The 27,814-nt window shown below is 46.0% G+C and overlaps 1 protein-coding gene across 2 annotated transcripts in view; it reads right to left on the reverse strand.

Moving 5' to 3' along the window:
* Window positions 1–10,068: 10,068 nt before the first annotated feature.
* The window catches only part of vps26c (VPS26 endosomal protein sorting factor C), an 84,191-nt gene continuing 66,445 nt past the window's right edge, over window positions 10,069–27,814 (reverse strand). For both annotated transcript variants that reach the window (XM_038801490.1, XM_038801488.1), the window contains 3 exons: window positions 15,486–15,636; window positions 14,060–14,212; window positions 10,069–10,357 (listed from right to left, as the gene is read on the reverse strand). In XM_038801490.1, coding sequence (XP_038657418.1) covers window positions 10,275–10,357; window positions 14,060–14,212; window positions 15,486–15,636 — 387 coding nt within the window. In that variant the 3' untranslated portion in view covers window positions 10,069–10,274. The remainder of the gene's footprint in view (window positions 10,358–14,059; window positions 14,213–15,485; window positions 15,637–27,814) is intronic.

A 27,814-nucleotide genomic window follows, 5' to 3' on the forward strand; every position in this document is an offset into this window, starting at 1 on the left:
CGGGTACGTGCTGTCTGCACTATGAAGTCATCCGCGCATGCGCGGATTGGAGCCGGCAACCCGCGCATGCACGGATGACTTCACATTCTCGGCGTGACGAGGTCGCTGCCGAGAAAGACGGAGGCCCGCTCTCGCCCCCTGGGTGGGGGTGAATTAGGTGCGGGGAGCGGACTCCGAGGCCGTCGTGAACCTCGGCCAAGTTCACGACGGCCTTCACGAATTCGGCCCCCTGCGGAGAATTCTGCCCCACAGCTTTCAGGCAGTCACATGCCTGTTGAAAGTCCGCTGTCCATTGAAATTTTTGACGTTTCTTTAGCAAGTCCATCAGTGAAGTAATCACGCCACAAAACCTTTGCACAAAGGTTCGATCAAATCCATTCATGCTTAGAAATCACATAATTTCCCTTTGTCTTGAGGGTATCAGAAACTCCTCAAGGAAAGTGATTTGGGCTTCTCCAAATTCACTTTCGGCTAGGTTCATCACCAAACCCGCCACCTGAAGTCGATCGAAGAACTCCATCCGATGTTTTTAATGTTCTTTCCACGTCTGGAAGTTGGAAATAAAAGCAGATTGTCCCACTTCCTCAATGCAATCCTTCAAAACGTGGGATAGGGTAAGAGCCCGTTCTTGTAACTGCATTCACCTTTCGATAGTCCACACACAACCATTGGGTACCGTCTGGTTTAGGCACCATCACTATGGGTGAGCTCCATTGGCCGCAACCCACATCAATTATGCCATTTTTCAGCATACTCTCAATCTCTCTGTTAACCTGTGCCAATTTTAAAGGATTAAGTCTATATGGATGTTGTTTGATAGGAACAGCATTTCCCACATCTACATCATGTATAGCCATTTTAGTACTTCCCAATTGGTCATTGGATAGGCATATGGACGATAAGGGAATAGTGTAGAGGGACTTTAGAGGGGTTTCACAGAACGGCACAACATCGAGGGCCGAAGGGCCTGTACTGCACTGTAATGTTCTATGTTCTAATTTATCTCTACAAACTTGCCCATGTGATATCAATAACTCTTTCGGGTCAGTTTGTTTTTCCTCTGGAAGGTAACTTAACAATTCATCCCAATTTTTAAGAACATCCTAATTTTCCAATTTAATTTGAGGTATGTCAAATTCACAGTCATCTGGATTTGGTTCGTCACTTTGAGTTCGAATCATTAAAACTTCCTTTTTCTCTCCTTCCCCTTCAAAGCACCTTTTCAGCATATTCACATGACACTCGGCGAAAATAATACAACACTAAATAATCCCTCAAAATATTCCTTCAAACCTTCAAAAGACTTAACACCTTTAAACAGAAACATATCAGGTTAAAGACAATGAGTTTAAATCACCCAAATGATTCAGAGATAGTCTTTCATGGCAGAGATCACAGCAGAATCCAGCTCACTGCAAACACAGACACACCCAAGCTCTTTTCTTCATGCAGCTCTCTCAGCAAACCAGCCAGGCACTTTTCAGCTGCTCTCTCAAACTGAAACTAAAAGTCCCAAAAAGCAGATGTGAGCACAACTCAGCTACCCCCACCCTCTGACATCACTTCAGTAATATGAGCTGCTGCATTTCTTAAAGGTACATTGCTTAAACATCCATTTCTTAACTCTCACATGACACAACCAGGGACCCTGTCAGAACCCGTCGCTTTCCAAGGGTTCACTTTCAACAAAACTGATCTTCGGAAGCTGTGACAGTAGGTATGGGTGTGCCCGAGGCTGCTGGGGCAGTTGACAACGGTTTGGCTGCTGGGGCAGTTGACAACGATTTGATAGTTTCCTGCTCGAATTGAACATGGAGGGGTGTGGTGCTGCTGGAGATTCTACTCAGCTTTGCTTTGTAGCCCGTTATGTTGTTTCAGCCTTGCTACAACCGACGAGAGTCTGTGACCTTAGTCTGCGACTCTGGTATTGTCTCTGGTCATCCCTGATGGCTTTGTGGAGATCGTATCTGGATTTCTTGTGTAGGTCAGAGTTGCCTGTCTTGAAAGCTTCAGAACTGGTCTTCAGTAAATAATAATCTTTATTGTCACAAGTAGACTCACATTTACACTGCAATTAAGTTACTGTGAAAAGCCCCTAGTTACCACATTCCGGCACCTGTTCGGGTCTACAGAGGGAGAATTCAGAATGTCCAAATTACCGAACAACATGCCTTTCGGGACTTGTGGGAGGAAACTGGAGCACCTGGAGGAAATCCACGCAGACACAAGGTGCAGACTCCACACAGACAGTGACTCAAACCGGGAATCGAACCTGGGACCCACTGTGCTGGAGTGAATCTCCCAGTTAAACCATAGCTATCTTCTTTGGCACACAGTCTTCTGTATATTTAATGATGACGTCTGTAATGGTGGTGGCATACTTGTTTAGGTTGGCTGCTGAGTTCTTGAATATGGACCAGACCACTGACTACAAACAGTTGTGTATGAGCTCATCCCATCGGACCAGCATTGTGCGACCTCCTTAACTGAATCTTCCCACTGAAGCTTCTGCTTGTATGCCGGGAGAAGCAGCACTGTCTTATGGCCGATTTTCCAAAGTAAGGACGGGGGATTGGTCGGCACCCTTGATGTTTGTGTAGCAGTGCTCAAGGCTGTTGGGGTCCCTGGTGGGACAGCAGATGCGTTGGAAGTTTGGCAGTACATTCTTGAGGTTGGCCAGGTTGAAGTCCCCGGCCACAACGAACAAGGCCTCCGTGTATTCTGTTCTACTGTTATGTGCAATTCATCAAACACCTTCTTCACTTCTGCCTGGGGTGGGATGTAGACCACTGTGATAATGGCAGAAGTGAACTCCTGTGGAAGGTAGTATGGGTGACACTTCCCAGGTCTGGGAACAGTAGTTCGCCAGGGTTGCCACGTTCAAGGAGGAGGTGAGGAGGCAAACCCTTCCACCCTTTGCTTTGCCTGATAACAGCGTGAGGTCTATCCGGTGTATTGAGAAGCCGTCAGGTTGTACGGTGCAGTCTATTCTGTACTATTCTGGTACTTCACCACCAAAGAAACTGTCTCAAGCAAGCTGGCTCGGTTATTCACATTTCCCAAGTCTGCTGGTGTAGTGACCATCGCTCAGCCCCACGATGGCTTGTTGCAAAAGGGACCTGGTCAGTTGGAGGTTTCTCAGGTTAACAGGATTGCCAAGGAGAATTCACACTCCCTTCCCACCACTCCGCCTACTTCAAACTAAACTCCCATAATCTTTCTATTCCATGTTGCGATCCTTTTTGGGGAAAAGAAATCACCGTGCAAAACTGTAAGGATGAAAATCAAAACGATGTTGGAATTGCAAAGGGCAGGTTAAGCTGTAAGTGATGAGGAGCAGCACCTCGGTTCAACCAGGAGTCCCGTCGTAGATTCACCATTTATCCCACCTTAAGGCAGGACAAGAAAATGGAAGCTTCTCATTTGTACACAGTCAGTGCTCACCTCTGGGAATCATAAGGTGGCGATTCCAACTTCAACAAGGAGGTGTCCACACAACACAAAGGGACAGCAAGAGGTGAAGATGATTCTCGCGTTTAAACTTACTCCCTCGAGGCTTTAGAAAGAACAAGGTGCAGAGCTTTTAATCTGTGACTAAGAAAGTCCTGGGCCCCCTTAGCTAGCTGAACCTCTGACGCAATCGAATTGTCTCTCGCCTCTCTGGAGGCGAACGTCTAAAATTAGGAAAAACACAGGTTTTTCAGATGTGCTTTCTGCATTGGTTTAGCCCCACGGCTCGCCGAGATGGGACTTGAATTTTCTTCTGTGTTATCATTGACGTCACAGTTTCAGTGATGTTAATAAGATGCGAATATCATCGCTGATGCGCAGCCACTTAAATGCTGCTCGTTAAAAAAATCCCTGAAATAAACAATTGCAGTGTTTCTGTGCCTGATGACTGCGCTCCTTCCAGTCCCCACTTGCCCTCCCTCCGCTGCCAGTCCTGCAGTCACTGAAACATTCCAGCAGCAGATTGGGGCACACTTTCAAGCTTCCCGTGATCGGGGACCACTGCAACAGGACTTCATCGGCATTTAAGGCAGGATTTTCCCTGCAGGCTTCGGAATGCTGCCATTGGGGAAGTGCCTCAGAGGCTGATGTGCGCAGATCACCGCAACCCTTCTGACACCCACCCATGGGCCGTGATCCGCACTGTGAAAACCCTGAATCAATTCCTAACCACCCTCCCCCCTCCCTTAACTCGTCCCCACCCTGGACACGCAAATAAACACAGAGGGGTGTAAAAATAATTATGAAGGAAAAAAGGATGGGTGTCTTTGTTTCGGATGGTTGTCTTTTAGCCCACCTTCTTTCATGCTAGGCTTTGTGTTTGAGGTTTTTGCTCTCAGTCTGTAATGGTTTCACTGTAGATTCATCCAGGTTCTCCGCCGATTCAGAAATCAAACAACTCTGCAGCTTGTCTGGAGAGATACAGAGACTCGCAGCTTCTTCGAGCATCCAGGTCCCGGACTGTCCTTTTATGTTAAAAACCGCCCCATTCGGTCGGATTTAATCACTGCCTGTTGCCGGGCAGAATGCAGCCTTTTGCCAGTTCATTGGCCACCAGCCAACCAATCGAACCAAGTCCGTCCGATCTCTTAGGTGCCAAAGATCTCAGCTCGGCTATTCAAAAATGTGGCAATGCCAGCGTTAGACTGGGGTGGGCACAGTAAGAAGTCTTACAACACCAAGTTAAAGTCCAACAGGTTTGTTTCAAACACTAGCTTTCGGAGCACTGCTCCTTCCATCCATTCACCCGAGGAAGGAGCAGTGCTCCGAAAGCTAATGTTTGAAACAAACCTGTTCGACTTTAACATGGTGTTGTAAGACTTGTTACTCGTTCAAAAACTAGCACGGTGTACTATTTTGCTACTTTTCTTCCTCTGCTTGACTTAAAGGTCCATTAAACATCCACGGATCAAAAAGGATAACAGCAAAATAAAAGAAATGGGAAGTAAGGGAATCAGCAGGAAGAGCCTTTACATACCCTAAATTAAAGAAACTTCACAGAACATCCTAATCTTACCTATGTACAAAGATTTTGGAATAAAGGTTAAACGTTTTCTTTATAAATTGTGTACCCAATACATTTTTTCCCCCAATTATCGGGCAATTTAGCATGGCCAATCCACCTAGCCTGCACATCTTTTGGCTTCTGGGGGCAAAACCCACGCAAACATGGCAAGAATGTGCAAACTCCACACGGACTGTGACCCAGAGCCGGAATGGAACCTGGGAGCTCAGCGCCATGAAGCAACAATGCTAACCACTGTGCCACCATGCTGCCCACAGAATAAAGGTAAAAAGTTAATGGATATTTCCAGTTCTCAGGAATTAAAGAGAAATGCTACTTCACTTTGTCCACGCCTTTTCCCAAAGCAATTTAAATTTATCTATTTCCAAATATTTATCTACATCCCATTTAAAAGGTCAGGATTAAAGCATATAGGTGTATTGGCCATGATAAATTGCACTTAGTGACCAAAAAAAAGGTTGGAGGAGTTATTGGGTTACAGGGATAGGGTGGAAGTGAGGGCTTAAGTGGGTTGGTGCAGACTTGATGGGGCGAATGGCCTCCTTCTGCACTGTATGTTCTCATATTGTCAGAGTTTACTGAAGGAGGTATTAGGGCAGACACAGATTATGCTTCAGAAGTAACTCTGGAGTGTTTCATACTAACACCGAACACCAAAAGTACATTTTATTCCCCACTCTAGATATTGTTTTGCTTTAATAAGCACCAAAACAATTTAAAATATAAAACATAAGGGCGGGTAATAAAAATAGGAATTTTATACGAACCGTGACTCAGTCACCGCGATGGGGAGGCAGTGATGTGTTGGTGTTGTTGCTGGATTAGTAATCCAGAGACCCAGGGTAATTAATGCTCTAGGGACCCAGGTTCCAATCCTACCATGGCAGGTAATGAAATTTGAATTCAAAAATAAAATAATCTGTAATTAATAGTGTAGCCATGAAATGGTAGCCATAATAACCCATGTGGTTCCCGAATGCCATTTCGGAAAAGAAAACTGTGATCCTTACCTGGTCCAGCCTACATGAGACTCCAGATCCAGAGAAAAGGTGTTGACTCTGAAATGCACTCAAAGGATGGGCAGTAAATGGATAAGAGGAAGAGACTAGTTCTTAATTAGATAACTAATTCAAAGGGCTAGCTCGAGTACAAAGGACCAAATCTGCGCTGTATCATTCTATATTTGATGAAGAGAATGTGGTTACAAGACCCTGCCTTCACTGTCCTCTGTAGCTCTTTTTCCACATGATTGTAATATCCAGTTTCGAGGAACAATTTATTCATTAGCATTTCAGACACACGGCAACACTGGACTCCTTTAGAGAATTTACTCATCATCATTTGCCGCTTGGTTAACCCTGATCATCGATGGGTTTGCCTCTCATGAACGACGCACAGAGGGGCGGTAAATCACGGACATTAGAAACCTTCACTTTATTGCATTAAATAGAAACAATCTGCTCATGATTAAGTGTGAGGAACACTTTCAGGAGAGCAAGATATTTGAATCACAGATATCTACGAGCGTTCGCTGCCTATCAGTTGGCACTGAATTTAACATTCTCTCAAGAGTTTAATGGATAACAAGCCTATGTATTTGGCTCATTAACTTTGCTCCATCAATTTCTAAGTCTTGTCAGCTCTCTGAAATTCCAATTTCCCCTCGCCATCTCTTAATGCTCAATTTCCCAGTAATCTATCTCCCTTTAAAGATCCAATGTGACTGCCCACAACAACCTTCTGAAACAATGTGTTCAATCTTCGCACAACCTTTTAAATGAAGAATATTTTTCTGGAATCGCGAGAACTTTGCTCCATTACACCCTTGTTACAGATTCCCCAATTGCAGTGGGAGCTGTGAATTAAACAATTATTGTAAATTATATTATTCTCGGCAAATCAATAAAAAATAAACCTGGTGGAGGGGGTCATTAGATGCGAGTGTGGGAATAGCTGTATTCCCGTTCGCTTTGGCTCCATTCAATGAGAATTATTTTCTTTCGAAGGTTGTGAATCTGTGGAACGGAGAGCCATGGAGACAGTGGGCTGGATTCTCCCAAAATGGGACTATGTCCCCACGCCGGTGTAAAAACCCTGGTAAAGACCTCCCCCCCTCCCCGGCAGCCGTGGACTGAGTCCGCAGCCACACCACGAGCTTCCCAAACAGCGAGAGGTGGTTAGAACCACGGCGTCGGGAACTCCGCAGATTGGGAGCGGAGGCTCACTGGGCGAGCCTCTGGAAAAGACCTCCCAGCCGCGAGTGGAGTACTTCGCGAACATGTCATTTCTCTGGTGCCGAAGAATCGCTGGACCGCGTCGGTCCCAATTTCAGCGTGAAATTGGATTTTCCACACCATTTTGGTGCGAGGCTGCGGAGAATCCAGCCCAGTGTCACCGAATACTTTTACATTCAAGTTAGATAGATAAGGGAGTCAAAGGGTGTAGGGGATAGGAAGGGAAGCAAAGTTGTGGCCACAATTTTCATTTCATTTCACAATCCACTCAGCTATGATCTGATTGAATGGCAGAGCAGGCTTGAGGCGAAATGGTTACTCCTAATTCGTATATCATAAGGGCCCTTCCAGATGATTCCCTTATTTCCCATTTCTTTTACTTTTGTCATTAGCATTTTTGATCCATGGATATTTAATTGACATGTACCTTTAAGTCAAGCAGAGGAAGTGAGAAACTCAAAGTTGCAAAATGCTACACTGCTGTGAAAATCTAGCTTTTGAACAGAACTCAAGGCTTTCTGGCACCCAAGCGCTCGGAGGGATTCAGATAAATTGGTTGGCTGGTGGCCAGTGGATTTTCCAAAGGCTGCATTCTGCCCGGCCACAGTGTTTGAGTCCTGGCCGATGGGATGCTTTTAGAAGAATCAGGAAGGGGAGAGAAGGTTCTGGATGCTGAGAGAAGCTGTGAGTTTATCTCTCTTCCTCCAAAAATAATTCCAGCCTGCTGTGTCAGACTGTAGAGAAATTGTGCAATCCTGATGAATCTACAGTGAAAACCATTACGGACCGAAAGCAAAAAGACCCAATTGATGGCCTAGACTAAAGGATTCTATCTGGAAGATGTCCGTCTGAAACTTTTATCCTTTTCCTTTTTGGATTTTTTTTTTTTTTTTTTACACACCCCTCTTTCCCCTCTGTGTTTGTCTGTCTTTTGTGTGTCTGTGTGTATATAGAAGATGGGGTGAGTTAAAGAAGGGGGTTAGGAACTAGATAAAAACTATATTTGTAATTAAAACTTAATTGTGTTTAAATTTACAAACCTGGTGACTGCAATTATTCGGCAGGCAAAGACCAAAGACTTTGGGTGTTTTCCAAGAATTCATTGTAAATTTCAATTGTGTTGCGACTCTGGGTCAAGTGGGCTGGAATTGACAAGCCCAGGGTGTCGTAACAATGTTTGTATGTAAACATCAGGCAACAGGCTACATTTCTACCAAAACATATGCAACTTCAGTGCTCAGCTCCAGATTTCAAAGAGCCATAAAATCTCAAGATTATAGATATTTACTGGAATGAAATAACAGAATTACATCAAACTCACAGAACAGAAACTAATCATCCAGCCCAACAGGGCTACGCCAGTATTTATGCTGCACTTTATCTCATCCATCATGTCCTTCTACCCCTTTCTTTTTAATTTACTTATCGAGCATATCCTTAAATGCATCTAAGCAATAAACCTGAACCAAGCAATGTGCCATCTTCTCACCACTCCCTGGGTAAATAAGTGTCTCCTGAATTCTTCAGAGGTTTTATTGGTGACTATTTTACATTTGCAGCCTTTGTTTTGAACATCCTCAAGTAGAAACATATTCTCTATGTCTCCCTTATCGAACCCTTTCATAACTTCACGCAAGATCAGCTTTGTCATCTCTTTTCCAGAGAAAGGAGCTCCAGCCTGTTTAATATTTCATGACAGTTTTACCCTCTTATTTCTGGCATTATCCTTGCAAGTCACATTTGCGCCTTCTATGCTACTTTTATTATCTATCTTTCTTTGTAATATGGAGGGCAGAATTGTACATAGTACTCACCAAGGTTCTCATAACTTCTCCGCTTTTGAATTCTATTCCGCTAGAAAAGAACCTCTGTGCTTTGTTGGCACTCTTAACGATTTGCCAATCAGTATCCTCGATCTTTTTACACCTGTATGCTATTTAGACTTCTCAATTAACATCCTGCTTTCTTCTACCAAGATGCACCACCTCACATTTACCCATGTTGAAATTTGTTTGTCAATTACACATCCACTGCAAATTGGTCCAGCTTGGTGCCCATTTTGCAGGTTGTCCTGTGACCCTACATGCTCGGATCTTAGTCAGGGATCGAGATGCATTCCCGATCAGAAGCTTTTTGAAAATCCATTAGTATTGCACAACGTATGCAATATTGTCAATGAATCCACCAACATGTTCAGTCTGTTACTTGAACAAGGCACCATCCGCAGGACTTCGTTGCAGGAGTTCCTCAGGGCAGTGTCCTAGGCCCTACCATTCCTCTTATTGAAAGGACAGAAGTGAGGATGTTCGGCCTCCGGAATTAAGCTGTGAGACTTCCGGTGACGGGGATGTACTGAGCGGACGCACAAAAGGTGGCTCTCCTCCTGGAAACTTCAAATTAGGCATTTTTACTCCAAAAATCAACAGCTACCAATAATTTGCGGGTTACCATTGACTAGAATTCAGAACTGGAATAGTATACCCAAGGCCGGAATCAATCCGGCTCCCTGGTGTGGTGAGGCAGCAGTGCTGACCCTCTGCGCTGTGCCTAGAAGGACAAGGGGCAGCAGATGCATAGGAACACCCAAGGCTCAGCATCACCTTCTCAAGGGCAGTTAGGGGTGGGTAATAGAGGCTGGGCTTGTCAGTGATGCTCACATCCCGTGAACAAATAAATAAAAGAAATTTCGTACACAAATGCATCACTTCAAGATTTCAATGTTGCACAAGGAACACAGTCGTACTCGGTAACATGCATACACCATACTTTCCTGAAGCACTAATTGTGTAGATGAGAAAGAACAGAATGTGCAAATATTTATTCTTCTTTAAAAAAAGAAAACAATTCTCCATTTCTGAAAAAGGTACATGCCAGCCATTGGGCAAATTTCATAGGAGCTTCTCAAAATGGAATGTGAACTAGTTTTCAACAACTCAACGTCATTTGTCATCTTTAATGCTGGATATCAGATCATCAGCAGACAATCGCTTTGTCCCCTGTGGAAGTCAAAACCGGTAGATTTTAAGTGGGAAATTCTCAGTGATCAGATGGTCATCCTGGAGAACCACCACAACATTCACCTCAAATTCTGAAAGAAAAAAGGTACAATTAGAACAGATACTTTCTCAACCCATCAAGAGCACTCACATGTATCCCTCCCAAATGGCAAAGAACAAATCTCAGATCCCATAAAGCCCTGGACTTTAACCCCGGTTTTATAAATGCAAGGTTTGTGAAATTAAAAAATACGACATTTGAAAATCTGAGAGAGATGCTGGAAGCATTAGTGCTTAGTTCACATTTGCAAATTAAATTTCACATTTTGAATGGCATCATCGTTTTTAAATATGTACAGGCTGACCTATGCATTTCCTGCATTTTTTTTTGGAAAGAAAATATAAAACATTCATGTTTGTATCTTCTCTCATTTCCAAATGAACTCTTCCAACAATATTTATTAAGTGTCTTTAATGTAATAAAACCCTCCCAAGGCATTTACAAGGACAATGATAAAACATATTATGACACCAAGTCGCAAAAGATATTAGATAAGATAACCAAAACCTTGATCAAACAGGTTTTAAGAAGTAGCTTAAAGGGGCAGCACGGTTTCGCAGTGGGTTAGCCCTGCTGCCTCATGGCGACGAGGTCCAAGGTTTGATCCCAGCTCTGGGACACTGTCCGTGTGGAGTTTGCACATCCTCCCCGTGTTTGTATGGGTTTCGCCTCCACAACCCAAAGATGTGCAGGATAGGTGGATTGGTCACGCTAAACTGCCCCTTAATTGGAAAAAAGTAATTGGATATTCTAATTTTTTTTTTAAATAAAGAAGTAGCTTAAAGGTGGAAGCAAGGGAGAAAGGCAGAGATTTTGGAATGAGTTCCAGAGTTCACGGCTTAGGCAATGGAAGCATGTCCATTAATCGTGGAGGGTGGGGGGTTGGAGGAGATTAAAGAGATAGGCAAGGTCATGAAATAACAAGGTGAGAATTTTAAAATGATGACATTACTTGACTGGGAACCACTGTAGGTCAATCAGCACAAGGGTGTTAGGGGAATGGAAAGTGCAGTGAATTATGACATGGGGAGCAGAGTTTTGGACGACCACAAGTTTGGGGAGCATAGCATGTGGGAGATCAGTCTTCAGCGCACTGGAATAGTCAAGTCAAGATGCAAGAAAGGCATGAATGAGGCAGATGAGCTGAGACAGGGGCAAATTCAGGTAGGTTACAGATGTAGAAATAGGCAGTCACAGTGATAACATAAATGTGAAGTCATCTCGGGATCAAATATGACACCAAATTGGTAAAACAGACTGGCTTAATCAGAGATCAGATACCAAATCAGCAGTATTAACCAAGGGCACGTCAAGGTAAAATAAGCCATTAAACCATGATTAAGTGCTTCAGCCACCCAGCAACAAACCTTCTGGGAATTGGTTAAGACCAGTTAGTCACGCAGAATCCCTTTATAAAAATAATTGGTCTAAACCTGGGATTGTTAACATTCTTCAATTGCATGCATTTTCCATAGTGCAGAAGTCTGTTCCTTGAGCAATGAGGAAAAACCTCTGCATTGTTTAGAGGATGAGGAAGTAGTGTATACAATTTGCTACCTTCTAATCTGGATATTGAACTCGAGTGGGCAGACAGCACACCACAGCAGGGCAAAGCAGGCATACAGCCAGTCACAACTGGACCGAGCGGGCAGGGCAAAGCAGGCATACAGCCAGTCACAACTGGACCGAGCGGGCAGGGCAAAGCAGGCATACAGCCAGTCACAACTGGACCGAGCGGGCAGGGCAAAGCAGGCATACAGCCAGTCACAACTGGACCGAGCGGGCAGGGCAGAGCAGGCATACAGCCAGTCACAACTGGACCGAGCGGGCAGGGCAGGCATACAGCCAGTCACAACTGGACTGAGCGGGCAGAGCAGGCATACAGCCAGTCACAACTGGACTGAGCGGGCAGAGCAGGCATACAGCCAGTCACAACTGGACTGAGCGGGCAGAGCAGAGCAGGCATACAGCCAGTCACAACTGGACTGAGCGGGCAGAGCAGGCATACAGCCAGTCACAACTGGACTGAGCGGGCAGAGCAGGCATACAGCCAGTCACAACTGGACTGAGCGGGCAGAGCAGGCATACAGCCAGTCACAACTGGACTGAGCGGGCAGGGCAGAGCAGGCATACAGCCAGTCACAACTGGACCGAGCGGGCAGGGCAGGCATACAGCCAGTCACAACTGGACCGAGCGGGCAGAGCAGGCATACAGCCAGTCACAACTGGACTGAGCGGGCAGAGCAGGCATACAGCCAGTCACAACTGGACCGAGCGGGCAGAGCAGGCATACAGCCAGTCACAACTGGACCGAGCGGGCAGGGCAGAGCAGGCATACAGCCAGTCACAACTGGACCGAGCGGGCAGAGCAGGCATACAGCCAGTCACAACTGGACCGAGCGGGCAGAGCAGGCATACAGCCAGTCACAACTGGACCGAGCAGGCAGGGCAGAGCAGGCATACAGCCAGTCACAACTGGACTGAGCGGGCAGAGCAGGCATACAGCCAGTCACAACTGGACCGAGCGGGCAGAGCAGGCATACAGCCAGTCACAACTGGACTGAGCGGGCAGAGCAGGCATACAGCCAGTCACAACTGGACCGAGCGGGCAGGGCAGAGCAGGCATACAGCCAGTCACAACTGGACTGAGCGGGCAGGGCAGAGCAGGCATACAGCCAGTCACAACTGGACCGAGCGGGCAGAGCAGGCATACAGCCAGTCACAACTGGACCGAGCGGGCAGGGCAGAGCAGGCATACAGCCAGTCACAACTGGACCGAGCGGGCAGGGCAGAGCAGGCATACAGCCAGTCACAACTGGACTGAGCGGGCAGAGCAGGCATACAGCCAGTCACAACTGGACTGAGCGGGCAGAGCAGGCATACAGCCAGTCACAACTGGACCGAGCGGGCGGCTGGAAAACCCGGAGCAGAACCAAGCGAGCAGGTGGTTGCCAACTTGGAGCAGGACTGTGAAGACAGGCAGGCGGGCGCAGAGGAAATCACATGGAAACATGTACGCTCATAAGAGTTCTGCATTAATCTCTGGGCTTCGCTACATTTACTTAGATATTCTCTGATTTGCTGACATGGATAAATCTGATAACAGGAATGGTTATTGAAGTCAAACACAAATAAAGCGCTTCATGTAAAAATGCCCAAAACATAAAAGCAACTGTAAAACAATGTTTAAAATAGACAGCAGCAAACCAACTTTCAATCTGGATTTTTCATTTATTTAGCATATGCCACAGTGCTCATAGTTCCAGGATGCCAAAGTCAGAGTGCCCACAGAGAGTGAAAAATATACATCCAAGCTCCTGCCTTTAATAAATTCTGCAACTGTGACCCAAGGGATAACACTGGCTTTTGCCCAATTTTACATCAAAAGTAATATGGACAAAACTAGGAATTTGACAATGTGGATGTGAACCACCTCTCAAGTGATCAGCACGGCCTCTTAAACGTGCTTTAAAGTTATCTAGAAACAAGACCATAAATGCAGAATTAGCAGCTGCACAGTAAGTTGTAACCAAGGACCTAGCTTGACAGATATCGTCCACACCATCCATTATTATTCAGCGCTACTGCTGCCAGACATGAGCTAATTTTTCATTTGTGTGTCTGGTTATTTCGTCTCAATTCAAAGCTCTCTCCAATCAGTCGTCGGGCAGATTTGGCTATGTCACTCTTTTTTTTTTCAAAAAGTCATAGGCATAACCAGGAAGCCACTTACCAACTTTGAAATTGGTGGTTTCCAGGGTGGGGCAGGTAAAAAGCCGAGGAAACACCATGTAGATGGGGATTGCGAGTCTTCGGCATATATTACCATCGGCTATTTGGATGTTCTGAATTTCTGTAGCATCTCTTGCATAACCTTCTGCACAACCTAATTTAACGGTCAAGAGAAAAGGTGGTTAAATAGGCTTACAATTATAAAACATCTTTAATGACCGCAGAATTCCCCAAAGCACTTTACTGCCAGTGATTGCTTTTCAAGTGCAATCACTGTTGCAATGTAGGAAACATGGCAACTAATTTGCGCACAGCAAGCTCCTACAATCAGCAAAGTGACAATGACCAAAAAATCTTTTACTGAAGTTTTGATGAACAAATGTTTGCCAGGAGACGGAGGAGAACCCCCCTACTTTTTATTCACAATACTGCCATGGGATCTTTTAGATTCATCCAAGTGGGAAGACTGGGGCTCGGTTTAAAGTAACAATCTGACCACTGACGGTAGCCTTAGCATTGCATTGGAGTGCCAGCCAAGATTATATACTCAAGTATCGACAGTGGGTCTTGAACTTATGATCTTCTGATTCATAGGTGAGAGGTGCCATCATTGAATCTCAGCTGGTTAACAAAAAATATCCCACAGTAAAACAGGATATCAGATTTGTACTCGTCAATCTTAAACCAATTACATCAAATGTTGAATAAAATTCACAGGTGAAACTCAACTCCTGACACCCCAAAGCCAGTCCACCATCAATAGGCCACAAGTCAGGAACATGTGATGAGATACTCTCCTCTTGCCTGGATGAGTATAGATCCGACAACACTCGCTCTACACCATCCAGGACAGAAACAGTCCGCTTGATCAGACCCATCCAGCTCCTTAAACATTCACTCCCTCCAGTGCCAGCACAATTGTAGCAGAGTGTACTATCTATAACATGCACTGCAGTAGCTTATTAAGCCTCCTCTGGTGGTACCTATAAAGCCTGCAAACTCTACCACCTAGAAGGATAAAGGCATTTAAACACCATCACTTAAAAGTTCTCCTCCAAGTCACACCACCCTGACTTTGAACTACATTAGCATTCCTTCTCTGTCACTGGGTCAAAGTCCTGGAACTCCCTCCCTGACACGACGGGTGTAACTACCCCAGATGGATGGCAGCAGTTCAAAAAGGTAAATCACCACCATCTTCCCAAGGGCAATTAGGGATGGGCATGAAGTGCTGGCCTCACCAGTGGTGCTCACATCCCATGAAAAAAAGTGAAAAAATGTTTTATGAAGCATGCACAATAAAGTTTGCTAAAGACCATTCTGTACCACATTATGAATATCTACCAGCACGCAACTCTGGTCAAACTAGATTTCTGTTCCCAAATCACAGACCCACCCTTCAGTTATTCCTGGAACGCAGCACTTACCACAGGTTTCCACACGCACAAGTTGAAGTTCAATGCTTTTGATGGGTACATCTGAATTCTCAACCACTAGTTCCCCAGTTAGTGGCTGGGTGATGACACAATTGGTGGAATCCAAGCGGCCACGGATTGCGAATCGGGGCAGTGCTGTCCTCTGGAAGGAAGATTGGAAAAGTCTGACATGGTGGTACAAGGCATAAAGCAAGCAAAAATGGACACAAAACTCTGAATGTTCATTTCCAAGTGGGTGCTTAACAAATATCACTTAGAATGGCAAAGGAGACATTCCAACTGTTCTCCAGATTTCTGAGCAGACTTTCAGCAGGAATCTCAGTCATGAGCCGAGCTGAGGGGATAAATTAGCATACAGAGAAGTGGCCATTCCACACTGGGGCTACGTGCAACTCATCCTGCTTCCTTGTGCTTTCCTCATATTTTTGGGGTGTCTATGCCTTAACGGTGTGTCTGACCCAGCTCAATTGCCATTGCGGTAATGCAATCAGTTTGTGAAAATTATTTTACTACTGACTCCATGCATGTCTGAACAATATTAACTCACTAACCAATAGAAATAATTTTCACCATTTAACCAGTCAAACCCTTCTGTAATTTTGAACATTTTATTAGGTTCCAATCTGTGCCATGTATCTGACACTTGTATTAACTTATGAATCGGTACTGCAGTTTTACAGGGCCCCAACATCAATTCTATAAAAGAATGCCTCACTCTGGCTAAAGTACAGATCATCACAAATGCCGCTTTTGGTATTCAAAGCCCTGTATACAGAACTCAATTTGCCTGTAAATTTGCTTTTAATAGTCTGTGCACCCTCTAAATCGCTTGGTTCTTCTAATCTTGTAATTTCTATCATTTAGATGACATTTCCAATCTCTTCTCCCTTCCCTCCCCCACAAACCTCACTATCTCCCCACCCAACCCAAATGACTCACATTTGTTTGTACTGATTTGTTTGCTAATTCTCTTGACCTATATCCTCCTGCAATCACCCTCAGGTTTACATACCATCCACTAAGTCCCCTGATTTGATTGTGGACCAAGTTAGACAAATTATATTCCTCCACCCAAACCATTTACATATATGTGGAGAAAGATTGATTCCAGAACGTCTGGGATATCCATAGCTCAATCCACCATTGTCAGCATGGTTTTTATGAAGGGTAAGTCATGCTTGACAAACTTTACTTCTTTGAGGACGTAACCAGCAATGTAGATAATGGGGAGCCTGTGGATGTGGTATATCTAGACTTCCAGAAGGTGTTTGATAAGGTGTTGCATAAAAGACTGATCCAGAAGGTGAGATCGCAGGGGATTGGGGGTAGAGTACTAGTATGGATTGGAAATTGGCGAACTGACAGAAAGCAGAGGGTCAGGATAAATGGGTCCTTCTCTGGCTGGTGAACTGTAACCAGCGGAGTGCCGCAGGGGTCAGTCCTCGGACGGCAACTGTTTACAATTTATATAATTGATCTGCAAGCAGGAACAAAGTGTAACATAGCAAAATAGGTGGGAAAACAGGCAGTGAAGAGGAGATAAAGATTTTACAGACAGATGTAGATAGGCTAGGAGATTGGGCCAAAGTTTGGCAGATGGAGTTTAAATGTAGGCAAGTGAGAGATTATCCATTTTGGCCGAAAAAATAGAACGGCAAATATTAGCTAAATGGAAAGCAGATTCAAGATGCGTCTAGGCAGAGGGATCTGGGTGTCTTTGTTCATGAATCGCAGAAAGTCGGTATGCAGGTACAGCATGTAATTAAAAAGGCAAATGGAATGTTAGCGTTTATTGCAAAAGGACTGGAGTATAAAAGTAGAGAAGTGTTGTTGCAATTGTACAGGGTGTTGGTGACTTCACATCTGGAGTATTGTGTCCAGTTATGGTCTCCTTATTTGAAGAACAATGTGGTGGCATTGGAGGCAATTCAGAGGAGGTTCACCAAATTGATTCCAGGGATGACAGGGTTAACATATGAGGCGAGATTAAACAGTTTGGACTTATACTTGCTGGAGTTTATAAGGAGGATGGGGGATCTAACTGAGGTGTATAAAATATTAGATGGGATTAGATGGGGTAGACCAAACGTTCCCTCCTGTGGGGCAATCTCGAATGAGAGGTCATCGATATAGGTTGAGAGGTAGTAGACTGATGAGAAGGAACTACTTCTCGCAGAAAGTGGTGAATTTGTGGAACTCGCTGTCCCCACAGTGCAGTGGAATCGGAGTCATTAAATGGTTTCAAGAAGGAGATAGATATATTTCTGATTTTAAAAAACAGGTTAAAGGGATATGGACAATAGATGGGAGGTGGATTTGAGACCAGGAATAGATCAGCCATGATTTGATTGAATGGCGGATCAGGCTCAAAGGACTGAATTGCCTACTTCTGCTCCCAGTTCCTATATTCCGGGATATAGTAATCTGGGAAACAAGTACTCCTACATTCCACTTTACTACTTACAGCAACTAGGTAGGGACATAAATTATAGTTCGGGCTTCTAATTTTTTTCTAAAAAGTGGATTTTGATAAGAAAACAGCATGATAGCATGGTGGTTAGTACAGTTGCTTCACAGCTCCAGGGTCCCAGGTTCGATTCCCGGTTCACTGTCTGTACGGAGTCTGCACGTATTCCCCATGTGTGCATGGGTTTCCTCCGGGTGCTCCGGTTTCCTCCCACAATCCAAAGATGTGCAGGTTAGGTGGATTGGCCATGCTAAATTGCCATTAGTGTCTAAAATTGCCCTTAGTGTTGGGTCGGGTTATTGGGATAGGGTGCAGGTGTGGCTTGGGTAGGGTGCTCTTTCAAAAGAACCGGTGCAGACTCAATGGGCCGAATGGCCTCCTTCTGCACTGTAAATTCTATGACTCTATTTGTATATACAATCCTGCAACATATAATGTCCTATTACTTGGAATAAAGGGTAGCAATGGTTTGCAAACAACCTGCTTGAAGAGCTGTCATATTTAGTCAAATCTAATTGGTCCACTTTTGGCTGAGAGATCATTTTGAATAGTCAGCCTCACATACCAGTCCTGGTAAATACTTGAGTGATTGCAGCGGAGTGTAAATAGCAGGATGTTTTTAACCTATTTCATAGGATATACAGCATTACTGAATGAACACTGCATAAGCTAACAAATGTAAAAAGTAAATAGCTGCCTAATGGCTCAGTTGATAAACAGATGGTCCAATACACAGGAGTGTCATATAGAACAGGAAGGTGCCAGGTTCAATTATGTAGCTCTGCAGTAAGGTTGGAGCTGGGTGTGGTGACTGGGCATGGTCTAGTTTTAGGCCCAATTGAATTGAACATTTTAAATTAAAGAATTGAGCACGTCAAATCAAACTGCATCAAACCTCAGACAGGCTGATGGGTTGGTCAAAATGTCAAATAAACTACCCACAAACTGCCAGAACATGCCTGGACCTACCCAGTCAATCACACATCAGGAGATCATCAATCCTACTGATTATGCACAGATATGATTTAGGTAGCCCAGATTGAGCCAGACTCTCGGGCATCCAGAGTTTCCACCATTACTTTATATGGCAACAAGGTATGTGCAAACCACCACCAGAGATGGACCCCCAGTGTCCTGTCAAGTGGTCATCACCTTAATTCATTGGGTGTTGGGACCCTCTCCCGAGGCCTCATTGGCCGAGAGCCAGAGAAGCTTGCAGAAAGGGAGGAGGATAAAGGTAGACCCCAAGACACATCACGAGCAAGGAGGTGACCTTGACGATCCAGAAGACCAACTAGAGAAGAAACTGTCAGCTGGTTTGCGACGACGGACCAGAGAGGTCAGGCAATCGGACCCATGGTTCAACCAAACCATCTTGGCAGGTAGCATAACTGAATCTTGGGTATCTCTAATGTGGGTTAATTTAAGGGTCAATGTTGTGATTGTTAAATAAAACTGGTTGGATTTTATACTGGTGTTATCCTTTGTTCTCCTCGCTAGTTAGGTGGATTGGTCAAGCTAAATTGCCCTTAGTGTCCAAAATTGCCCTTAGTGTTGGGTCGGGTTATGGGAATAGGGGACTTCCGGTTGCGGCTATGCCTGGGAAGGTCGCATGGTCGGCAGCTCCCGCCGATAACGGACTTTCGGGCCCTTTTAAGGACGTTCACCGGCATTTGTTCGACGATTCTCAGTGTGGGAAGGTAGCAGTGAGGGTCCCCCAGCGCTGTATGGAGTGGACCAAGAGCGGAGCGGTCAAAAAAGTGGCTTCAGAGAAAAGAAGAGAACTGGCTCGAAAAAACAAGATGGCAGCAGGGAGGGACCAGACAGCGTGGGCCCTGTGGTCTCGGGAGCAGCAGGAGTTTTTAAAAAGCTGCTTTGCGGACTTGAAGGCGGAGATGTTGGCCCCTATGAAGGCGTCGATTGAAGGTTGGTGGAGACCCAGAAGATGCAGGGGACGGCGATTAAGGAGGTGCAGCAGAAGGCCTCTGACAACAAGGACGAGATTCTGGGCCTGGTGGTTAGAGTGGAAGCGCATGAGGCGCTTCACAAAAAATGGCAGGAGAAGCTGCGGGACCTGGAGAATAGGTCGAGGAGGCAGAACTTGCGGATTCTGGGTTTCCCTGAAGGCGTGAGAGGGGTTGGATGCTGGGGCGTATGTGACCACGATGCTGAGTACGCTGATGGGTGCGAGGGCCTTCCCGAGGCCGCTGGAGCTGGATGGAGCGCACAGAGTCCTGGCCAGGAGGCCGAGGGCGAACGAACCGCCGAGGGCGATGGTGGCGAGGTTTCACCGACAGGAAGTGTGTCCTGTGATGTGCGAAGGAGGAGCGGAGCAGGAGGTGGGAGAATACCGAGATCCGTATTTATCAGGACTGGAGTGCCGAGCTGGCCAAGCGGGCAGGATTCAACCGGGCTAAGGCGGTCCTCCACGGGAAGGGGGTGAAGTTCGGGCTGTTACAGCCGGCGAGACCGTGCGTCACATACCAGGACCGACACCACTATTTTGATACGCCGGATGAGGCGTGGACTTTCATAAAAAATGGGTTATGGGGATAGGGTGAAGGTGTGGGCTTGGGTGGGCTGCTCTTTCAAAAGAGCCAGAGCAGACTTGATGGGCCGAATGGCCTCCTCCTGCACTGTAAATTCTATGACTCTAATAAAGACATCTGGGTAAAACCTTTGGATAAATGAACTGGTCGAAGTGTCTTAATTGGACAGATACAACATGCGATAGGAAAAAGAATAAATTCTCCCATAATTGCTTTCCCAAAAAATCAGACTGGGTTTGGACAGGATGCCCTCCATGTGTTTGGATACTAAATCAACGCTACCTTGATTCAGAAATTAAGAATGGTCCCCAAGATGCTGTAGTGGGGAGTATCTGTGGAATCACAGTCCCAACATATTGGAAGAGGAGGGTAAAAGTGAGCAAGACAAAATACATAGATTCCAAAAGAAAAGTGCAAAAAGCAAGGCTTCCTTGGCTGGTCTCCACACTGGTGGGGAGTGGGAAGAGAGGGGGAGAAGATCCTTTGTTTGTACAGATCATGACATCACATCCTCTCACACAAGCCACAGTTGCAGAACAAACCTATTGTACAGACAAGTGCCTCCAGCTGTACGCGTTGCCCATTCAAAGGATAAATTATCAGTACAATGCAGCCGTTGTTGACAATACTAAAAGATGTTCCATTACAATGTAGCACACAAATACAATCAAAATCACCCCAGAAAACCTCTAAAGTATCCTCCACCTTTCAACAATGGCACAAACATTATTCTCTTTGATTCAATTTTGTGCTGATGCGGAGTTCTCCTGGCTACTTGCGGTTATTAACAATTTATCTTTAATCCACATCCTGTTGCTCATTTACCTCTATCCCTTCTCCACATCGAGAGGCTGTATCTCTTCTTGGATAGCAATTGGTAATAACGCTCAAATTTATGCCCATGAAGGTACCCCAGGAAAAGTTGACATGATGCTCCGATGTTACGCACGTACACACACAAATTATGGATCAGGTGGTGTACCCAGAATACAACTTAAGATTTGCCTATTTGGGTTCAATGCAAACTGCAGAAGGGCATGCCAGCAGCAACAACAGGCATACCTAAAAATGAGGTGGAACCCTGGTGAAGCTACAACACAGGACTACTTGCATTCCAAACAACATAAGCAGCAAGTATTAGACAGAGCCAGACGATTCCCCAACCAATGGATCAGATCTAAGCTCTGCAACCCTGCCACATTTAGTCATGAATGGTGGTGGACAATTAAACAACTCACTGGAGGAGGCGGCTCAAAAAATATCCCTATCCTCAATGATGGAGAAGCCCAGATCAGATCACTGTTAAAGATCAGGCTGAAGCATTTGCGGTAATATTCAGCCAGAAGTTTTGAGTGGATGGTCCCCAGCATCACAGATGTCGGTCTTCATCTAATTCGATTCACCCCGCATGATACCAAGAAACAGCTGAAGGCAATGGCTACTACAAAGACTATGCGCCCTGACAATATTCCGGCAATAGCACTGAAGATGTGCTCCAGAACTTGCTGCACCCCTAACCAAGCTGTTCTGGTACAGCTACAACCCTGGTATCTATCTGGCAATGTGGAAAATTGCTCTGGGTATCCTGTACACAAAAAGCAGAAAAATCCAACCTGGCCAATACCACCCAATCAGTCTACACTCAATCAGGAGCAAAGGTCATCAACAGCGCTTGCTTAGCAATAACCTGCTCACTGATGCTGTTTGGGTTCCACCAGGGTCTCAGTTCCTGACTTCATTACAGGCTTGGCTCCAACATGGACAAAAGAAATTCTAGAGGTGAGGCAAGAGTGACTGCCTTTGACATCAAGGCAACATTTGGCTGAGTGTGGCATCAAGGAGCCCTAACAAAACTGGAGTCAATGGCGTTCGGGGGAAAACCCTCCACTGGTTGGAGTGATACCTGGCACAAAGGAGGATAGTTCCGGTGGTTGGTCAATCGTATCAGCCAAGACATCATTACAAGGGTTCCTCAGGGTACTGTCCTGGGCCCCATCATCTTCAACTGCGTCATCAATGGCCTTCCTTCCATCTAATGGTCAGAAGTGGGGTTGTTCATTGATGACAGCACAATGTTCAGCACCATTCATGACTCTTCAGATAATGAAGCAGTCCATGTCCAAATGCAGGAAGGCCTGGACAATATCCAGGCTTGGACTGGCAAGTTACATTCCCTCCCTACAAGTGCCATCCAATGACCATCATCCAACAAGGGAGAATTTAATCTTCGCCCCTTGACATTCAATGGCATACCATCGTTGAAAACCCCACCATCAACATCCTGAGGGTTACCACTGACCAGAAACAGAACTGGACTAGCTACATAAATACTGTGGGTAAAGGAGGTCAGATGCTAGAAATTCTGCTGCGATTAACTAACCTCCTGACTGTCCACAATCTACAAGGCACAAGTCTGAAGTGAAATGGAATACTCTCCCCTTGCCTGAATGAACGCAGTTTCAACAATACTCAAGAAAATTGACACCATCCAGAACAAAGCCGGTTGATTGGTACCCCTTCCACATTCACTCCCTCCACCACCAATGCACGGTGCCAGAAGTGTGCACCAACTACAAGATACAATGCAGGAACTCACCAATGCTCTATGGCAGCACAATCCAAGCACATGACTACAAAAATCTGGAAGGTTAAAGACAGCAGATACATGGAAACACCACCACCTGGAGGTTCCCCTCCATGTCACTCACCATCCGGGTTGGAAATATATCGGTTACTTCACTGTCGCTGGGTCAAAATCCTAAAACTCCCTCCACAACAGCACTGTGGCGTACCTACACCACGTGGATTGCAGCCTTTCAAGAAGGCATCTCACTGCCACTTTTTCGAGGGCAATTTGAGACAGGCAACGAATGCTGGCCTCGCCAGTGAAGCCTACATCCCATAAATGAATTAAGCACAAAAGCCATGAACTAGTTTGCTTGCTGTGTGCTGGGGTGGCCTTTAAAAATGGCACTCGGATGCTCGAGTTTCTGAGTTGCAAGCGAATCAGAGGCTGTCCCGCCAACAATACGCTGTGGGACCTGTCACATGAAGTTGTTTTTTCTAAGTTCCGGACTATGTGGTGGAGAAAGCCGCCACTGCATTTAGCAGCTTCAACATCGCTTTTCTTGACCAACAGTGGCTTTGGCCGATATTCAGAAAAATCCGGAAAGCACATTTTCAATAAGATTGTTTAACTTGGTATTTAATGAAGTCTGGGAAGGTTCTTGAGAAATCCATGGACTCTCTCGTGAACACATGTAATTTACTCTGCATTGTAGTGTGTTCGACTACAGTTTGTCAGTTAATGCCCTTGTACCTCACACTCCCGGTAAGTATAAGACAGATTTGTATATTGTTTTATCTTTCTGAATTGGTATAGTGCAGTATGGTTTTGTTTGTTCAAAATCCATGGAATCTCGTAGTTCAAACTAGAATCCAAAAGCAGGTGTCTTGAATCTCAACCTCTATCTACTTCAAAAACATTATTGGCCTGAAACAGATTTTCCCCGCCCCAAAGCCAAAGTCTGGTCAGGGATTGTAACTATAGCTTCAGCAAAATCTCCCTGCTCTTACATACTGTTCCTTGGCTAACCAAGGATAATATCCAATATCCCTTCTCAACCATCTTATTTACTTGCTACCTTAAGTAGGCTGATGGGCATACACGCCAAAGTCCCTCTGTTTATCTACACTTTTTAAGTTTCCGACCACCCATTGTGCATTTCATTGCTTTATATGCCTCTGCAAATTCATCATCTCTCACTTCTCGAGATTGAATTCCCCTTTTTCACCCACCTGACCAATTCGTGGAAAGCTTTCTGAAGTCTCCAATTATCTTCCTCACTATCACCACAAACTTATATTTATGTAGAGTCCTTAACATAAAGAAACGTGTCAAGCCTCTTCAAAAAGTCAGTCATTTACGAGACAGGAGGCGATGATTCAACCCATTGAGTCAAGTCTGTTCCCTGGAAAACAATTCATTCAGTCCCACTCCCCGCTTGATTCCCATAGCTCTGCAAGTTTATTTCTGTCAACTGCCCATCCAATTTCCTTTTGAAATCACATCCGCCACCGACATGGGCGAATTCCAGGTCATTACCATTCACAACATAAAAAGATTCTTCCTCACATTTTTCCCCACATCTCTTGCCCGAAATTTTAAATTGGTGTCACCTAGTTCTTCCATCCTATCAGCTAATAGGAACAATTTCCCCTGGTCTTACTTATGTAAGCCTGTCATAATATTGTACCCCTCTATCATATCTTCTTTACTTCAAGGAACACAACCCACACTTCCAATATAACATGTAACCATAAGCCCCATTCCTGAAACCATTGCTTGTTAACACTGCTTGATCCGGAGCAAACAGAGGCCAGCAAGACCAGGGACGATAGGCGAATGGGACTTGCTGTGACAACAGAGTTTTGGAAGACCTCAAGGTCATGGAGGATGCATCTGGGTGACCAGCTGAGAATATGTTAGAATAGTCAAGTCTAGAGGCAATAAAAGCATCAGGAGAGGTTTCAGTAGCAGGTGAGCTCAGACAAGGACAAAGATATCACAAAGTGCCGCCGACAATGTCACAAGCCACCATATCTCTGATATTGAAGCGGGGTAAAGACCCGGAGGCGTGCGGGTCCTACAGGCCAATCTCCCTGATTAATGTAGAGGCCAAGCTCCTGGCAAAGGTACTGGCGGGTAGAATGGAGAACTGTGTACCGGAGGATCAAACGGGGTTCATGAAAGGTAGGCAGCTGGTGGCCAATTTGAGATTACTCAATGTGATAATGATGCCCCCGGCGGGTAGAGAGGTGGAGGTAGTGGTGGCAATGGACGCCGAGAAGGCCTTTGACCGGGTGGAGTGGGACTATCTATGGGAGGTGCTCGGACGGTTTGGGTTCGGGAAGGGATTGGATCAAATTATTATATCAGGTCCCGAGGGCCAGCGTCAGGACTAACAGAGAAGTGTCGGAGTACTTTAGGTTGTACCGAGGGACCAGACAGGGCTGCCCGCTCTCCCCGCTGCTGTTTGCGCTGGCCATAGAGCTGCTGGCGATTGCGCTGAGAGCCGCAGAGGGTTGGAAGGGGATGGTGAGGGACGGGGTTGAACACAGGGTTTCTCTTTATGCAGACGACCTGCTCCTGTACGTGTCGGACCCAGTGGCCGGGATTGGAACTATACTGGGAATGCTGAGGAAGTTCGGCCAGTTCTCAGGATACAAATTAAATACGGTCAAGAGTGAAATGTTTGTGGTCCAGGCAAGGGGCCAGGAGAACAGATTGAGAGGGCTACCGTTTAGGCTGGTTGAGGAAAATTTCCGGTATTTGGAAATCCAGGTGGCACGAGACTGGGGCAGGCTGCATAAGTTAAATTTGGCCAGGGTGGTGGAGCAAATGAAGGGAGAGTTTCGGAGATGGGATGCACTCCCGCTGTCGCTGGCAGGGAGGGTGCAGACTGTAAAGATGACAATCCTCCCTCGATTTTTGTTTATTTTTCAGTGCCTCCCAATCTTTATCCCACAGTCCTTCTTCAAAAGAGTTAACGGGCTGATCATGAGCTTTGTCTGGGCGGGAAAATCCCCGCGGGTGAAGAAGGCAATGTTGGAGAGGAACCGCAGCGAGGGAGGGCTGGCTTTGCCGAGTCTGATCAATTATTACTGGGTGGCCAACATCGCTATGATAAGGAAATGGATGGTGGGTACGGGGTCTATTTTGGAGCGGGTGGAGGCGGCTTCGTGCAGGGGCTCCAGCTTGGAAGCCCTGGTCACGGCTCCTCTACCGCTGCCGCCGGCCAAGTACACCACCAGCCGGGGCAGCACGGTGGCCTAGTGGTTAGCACAACCGCCTCACGGCGCTGTGGTCCCAGGTTCGATCCCGGCTCTGAGTCACTGTCCGTGTGGAGTTTGCACATTCTCCCCGTCTGCGTGGGTTTCGCCCCCACAACCCAAAAAACAAAATGTGCAGAGGAGGTGGATTGGCCACGCTAAATTGCCCCTTAATTGGAAAAAATAATTGGGTAATCTAAATTTATAAAAAAAAAAAGTACACCACCAGCCCGGTAGTGGTGGCGACCCTGCGGATATGGGGCCAGTGGAGGAGGCATGTGGGGGAGATGGGGGCGTCTGTCTGGGCGCCAATCTGCGACAACCATCGGTTTGCCCCCGGCAGTATGGATGCGGGGTTCCGAGTATGGCGGCGAGCAGGGGTGGGAAGGGTGGGTGATATGTTCCTGGAAGGGAGTTCGCGAGTTTGAGGAGCTTGGAGGAGAAATTTGGGTTGGTAAGGGGAAATGATTTTAGATACCTACAGTTGCGGGACTTTGTTCGTAGACAGGTCCCATCTTTCCCACGCCTCCCGCCAATGGGGATCCTCGACAGAATAGTCTCTAGGAGGGAAGAAGGGGAGGGCAGAGTCTCGGGTATATATAAGGTGCTCATGAGGGAGGAAGGGTCCCAGACAGAGGAACTGAAACTTAAATGGGAGGAGGAGCTAGGCGGGGAAATGGAGGATGGGCTGTGGGCAGAGGCCCTGAGTAGGGTAAATTCGACCGCGACATGTGCTAGGCTCGGGCTGATCTAATTTAAGGGCGTTCACCGGGCCCATATGACGGTGGCTCGGATGAGCAAATTTTTCGGGATAGAGGACAAATGCGCTAGGTGCGCGGGAGGACCAGCGAACCATGTTCACATGTTTTGGGCATGCCCTGAGCTGAGGGGGTACTGGGAGGGATTTGCGGGGGTCATCTCCCAGGTGCTAAAAACAAGGGTGGTGATGAGTCCAGGGGTGGCAATTTTTGGGGTTTTGGAAGACCCGGGCGTCCAGAGGGAGAAAGAGGCCGATGTGTTGGCCTTTGCTTCCCTGATAGCCCGGCGACGAATATTATTGGCGTGGAGGGACTCAAAGCCCCCGAAGACTGAGTGGTGGCTTGCGGACATGTCGAGTTTCCTGGGGATGGAAAAAATTAAGTTCGCCTTGAGGGGATCTGTGCAGGGGTTCACCCGGAGGTGGCAACCATTTATTGACTTCTTTGCAGGAGAGTGAGCGTCAGCAGGGGGGTGGGGGGGAGGTAGAGTAGAGTAGGAGGGAAAATATGGCGGGTAGTACCGGTGGGAGGGGAGCGGGCTTGTGCAATATGTTACGATGGAAGTATTGAAAGTACGTGGATGTTTGCACATTTTTGCCTTTTTTGCTTTCTTTCTGATGATGTCTGTAACTGTTTACAAAGCCAAAAACTACCTCAATAAAATTGTTTATTAAAAAAAATATATCACAGAGGTAGAAATAAGTAAATTACTGT

The sequence above is a fragment of the Scyliorhinus canicula genome, chromosome 7 (genome assembly GCF_902713615.1).
Source record: "Scyliorhinus canicula chromosome 7, sScyCan1.1, whole genome shotgun sequence".
Taxonomy (NCBI): Eukaryota; Metazoa; Chordata; class Chondrichthyes; order Carcharhiniformes; family Scyliorhinidae; genus Scyliorhinus; species Scyliorhinus canicula.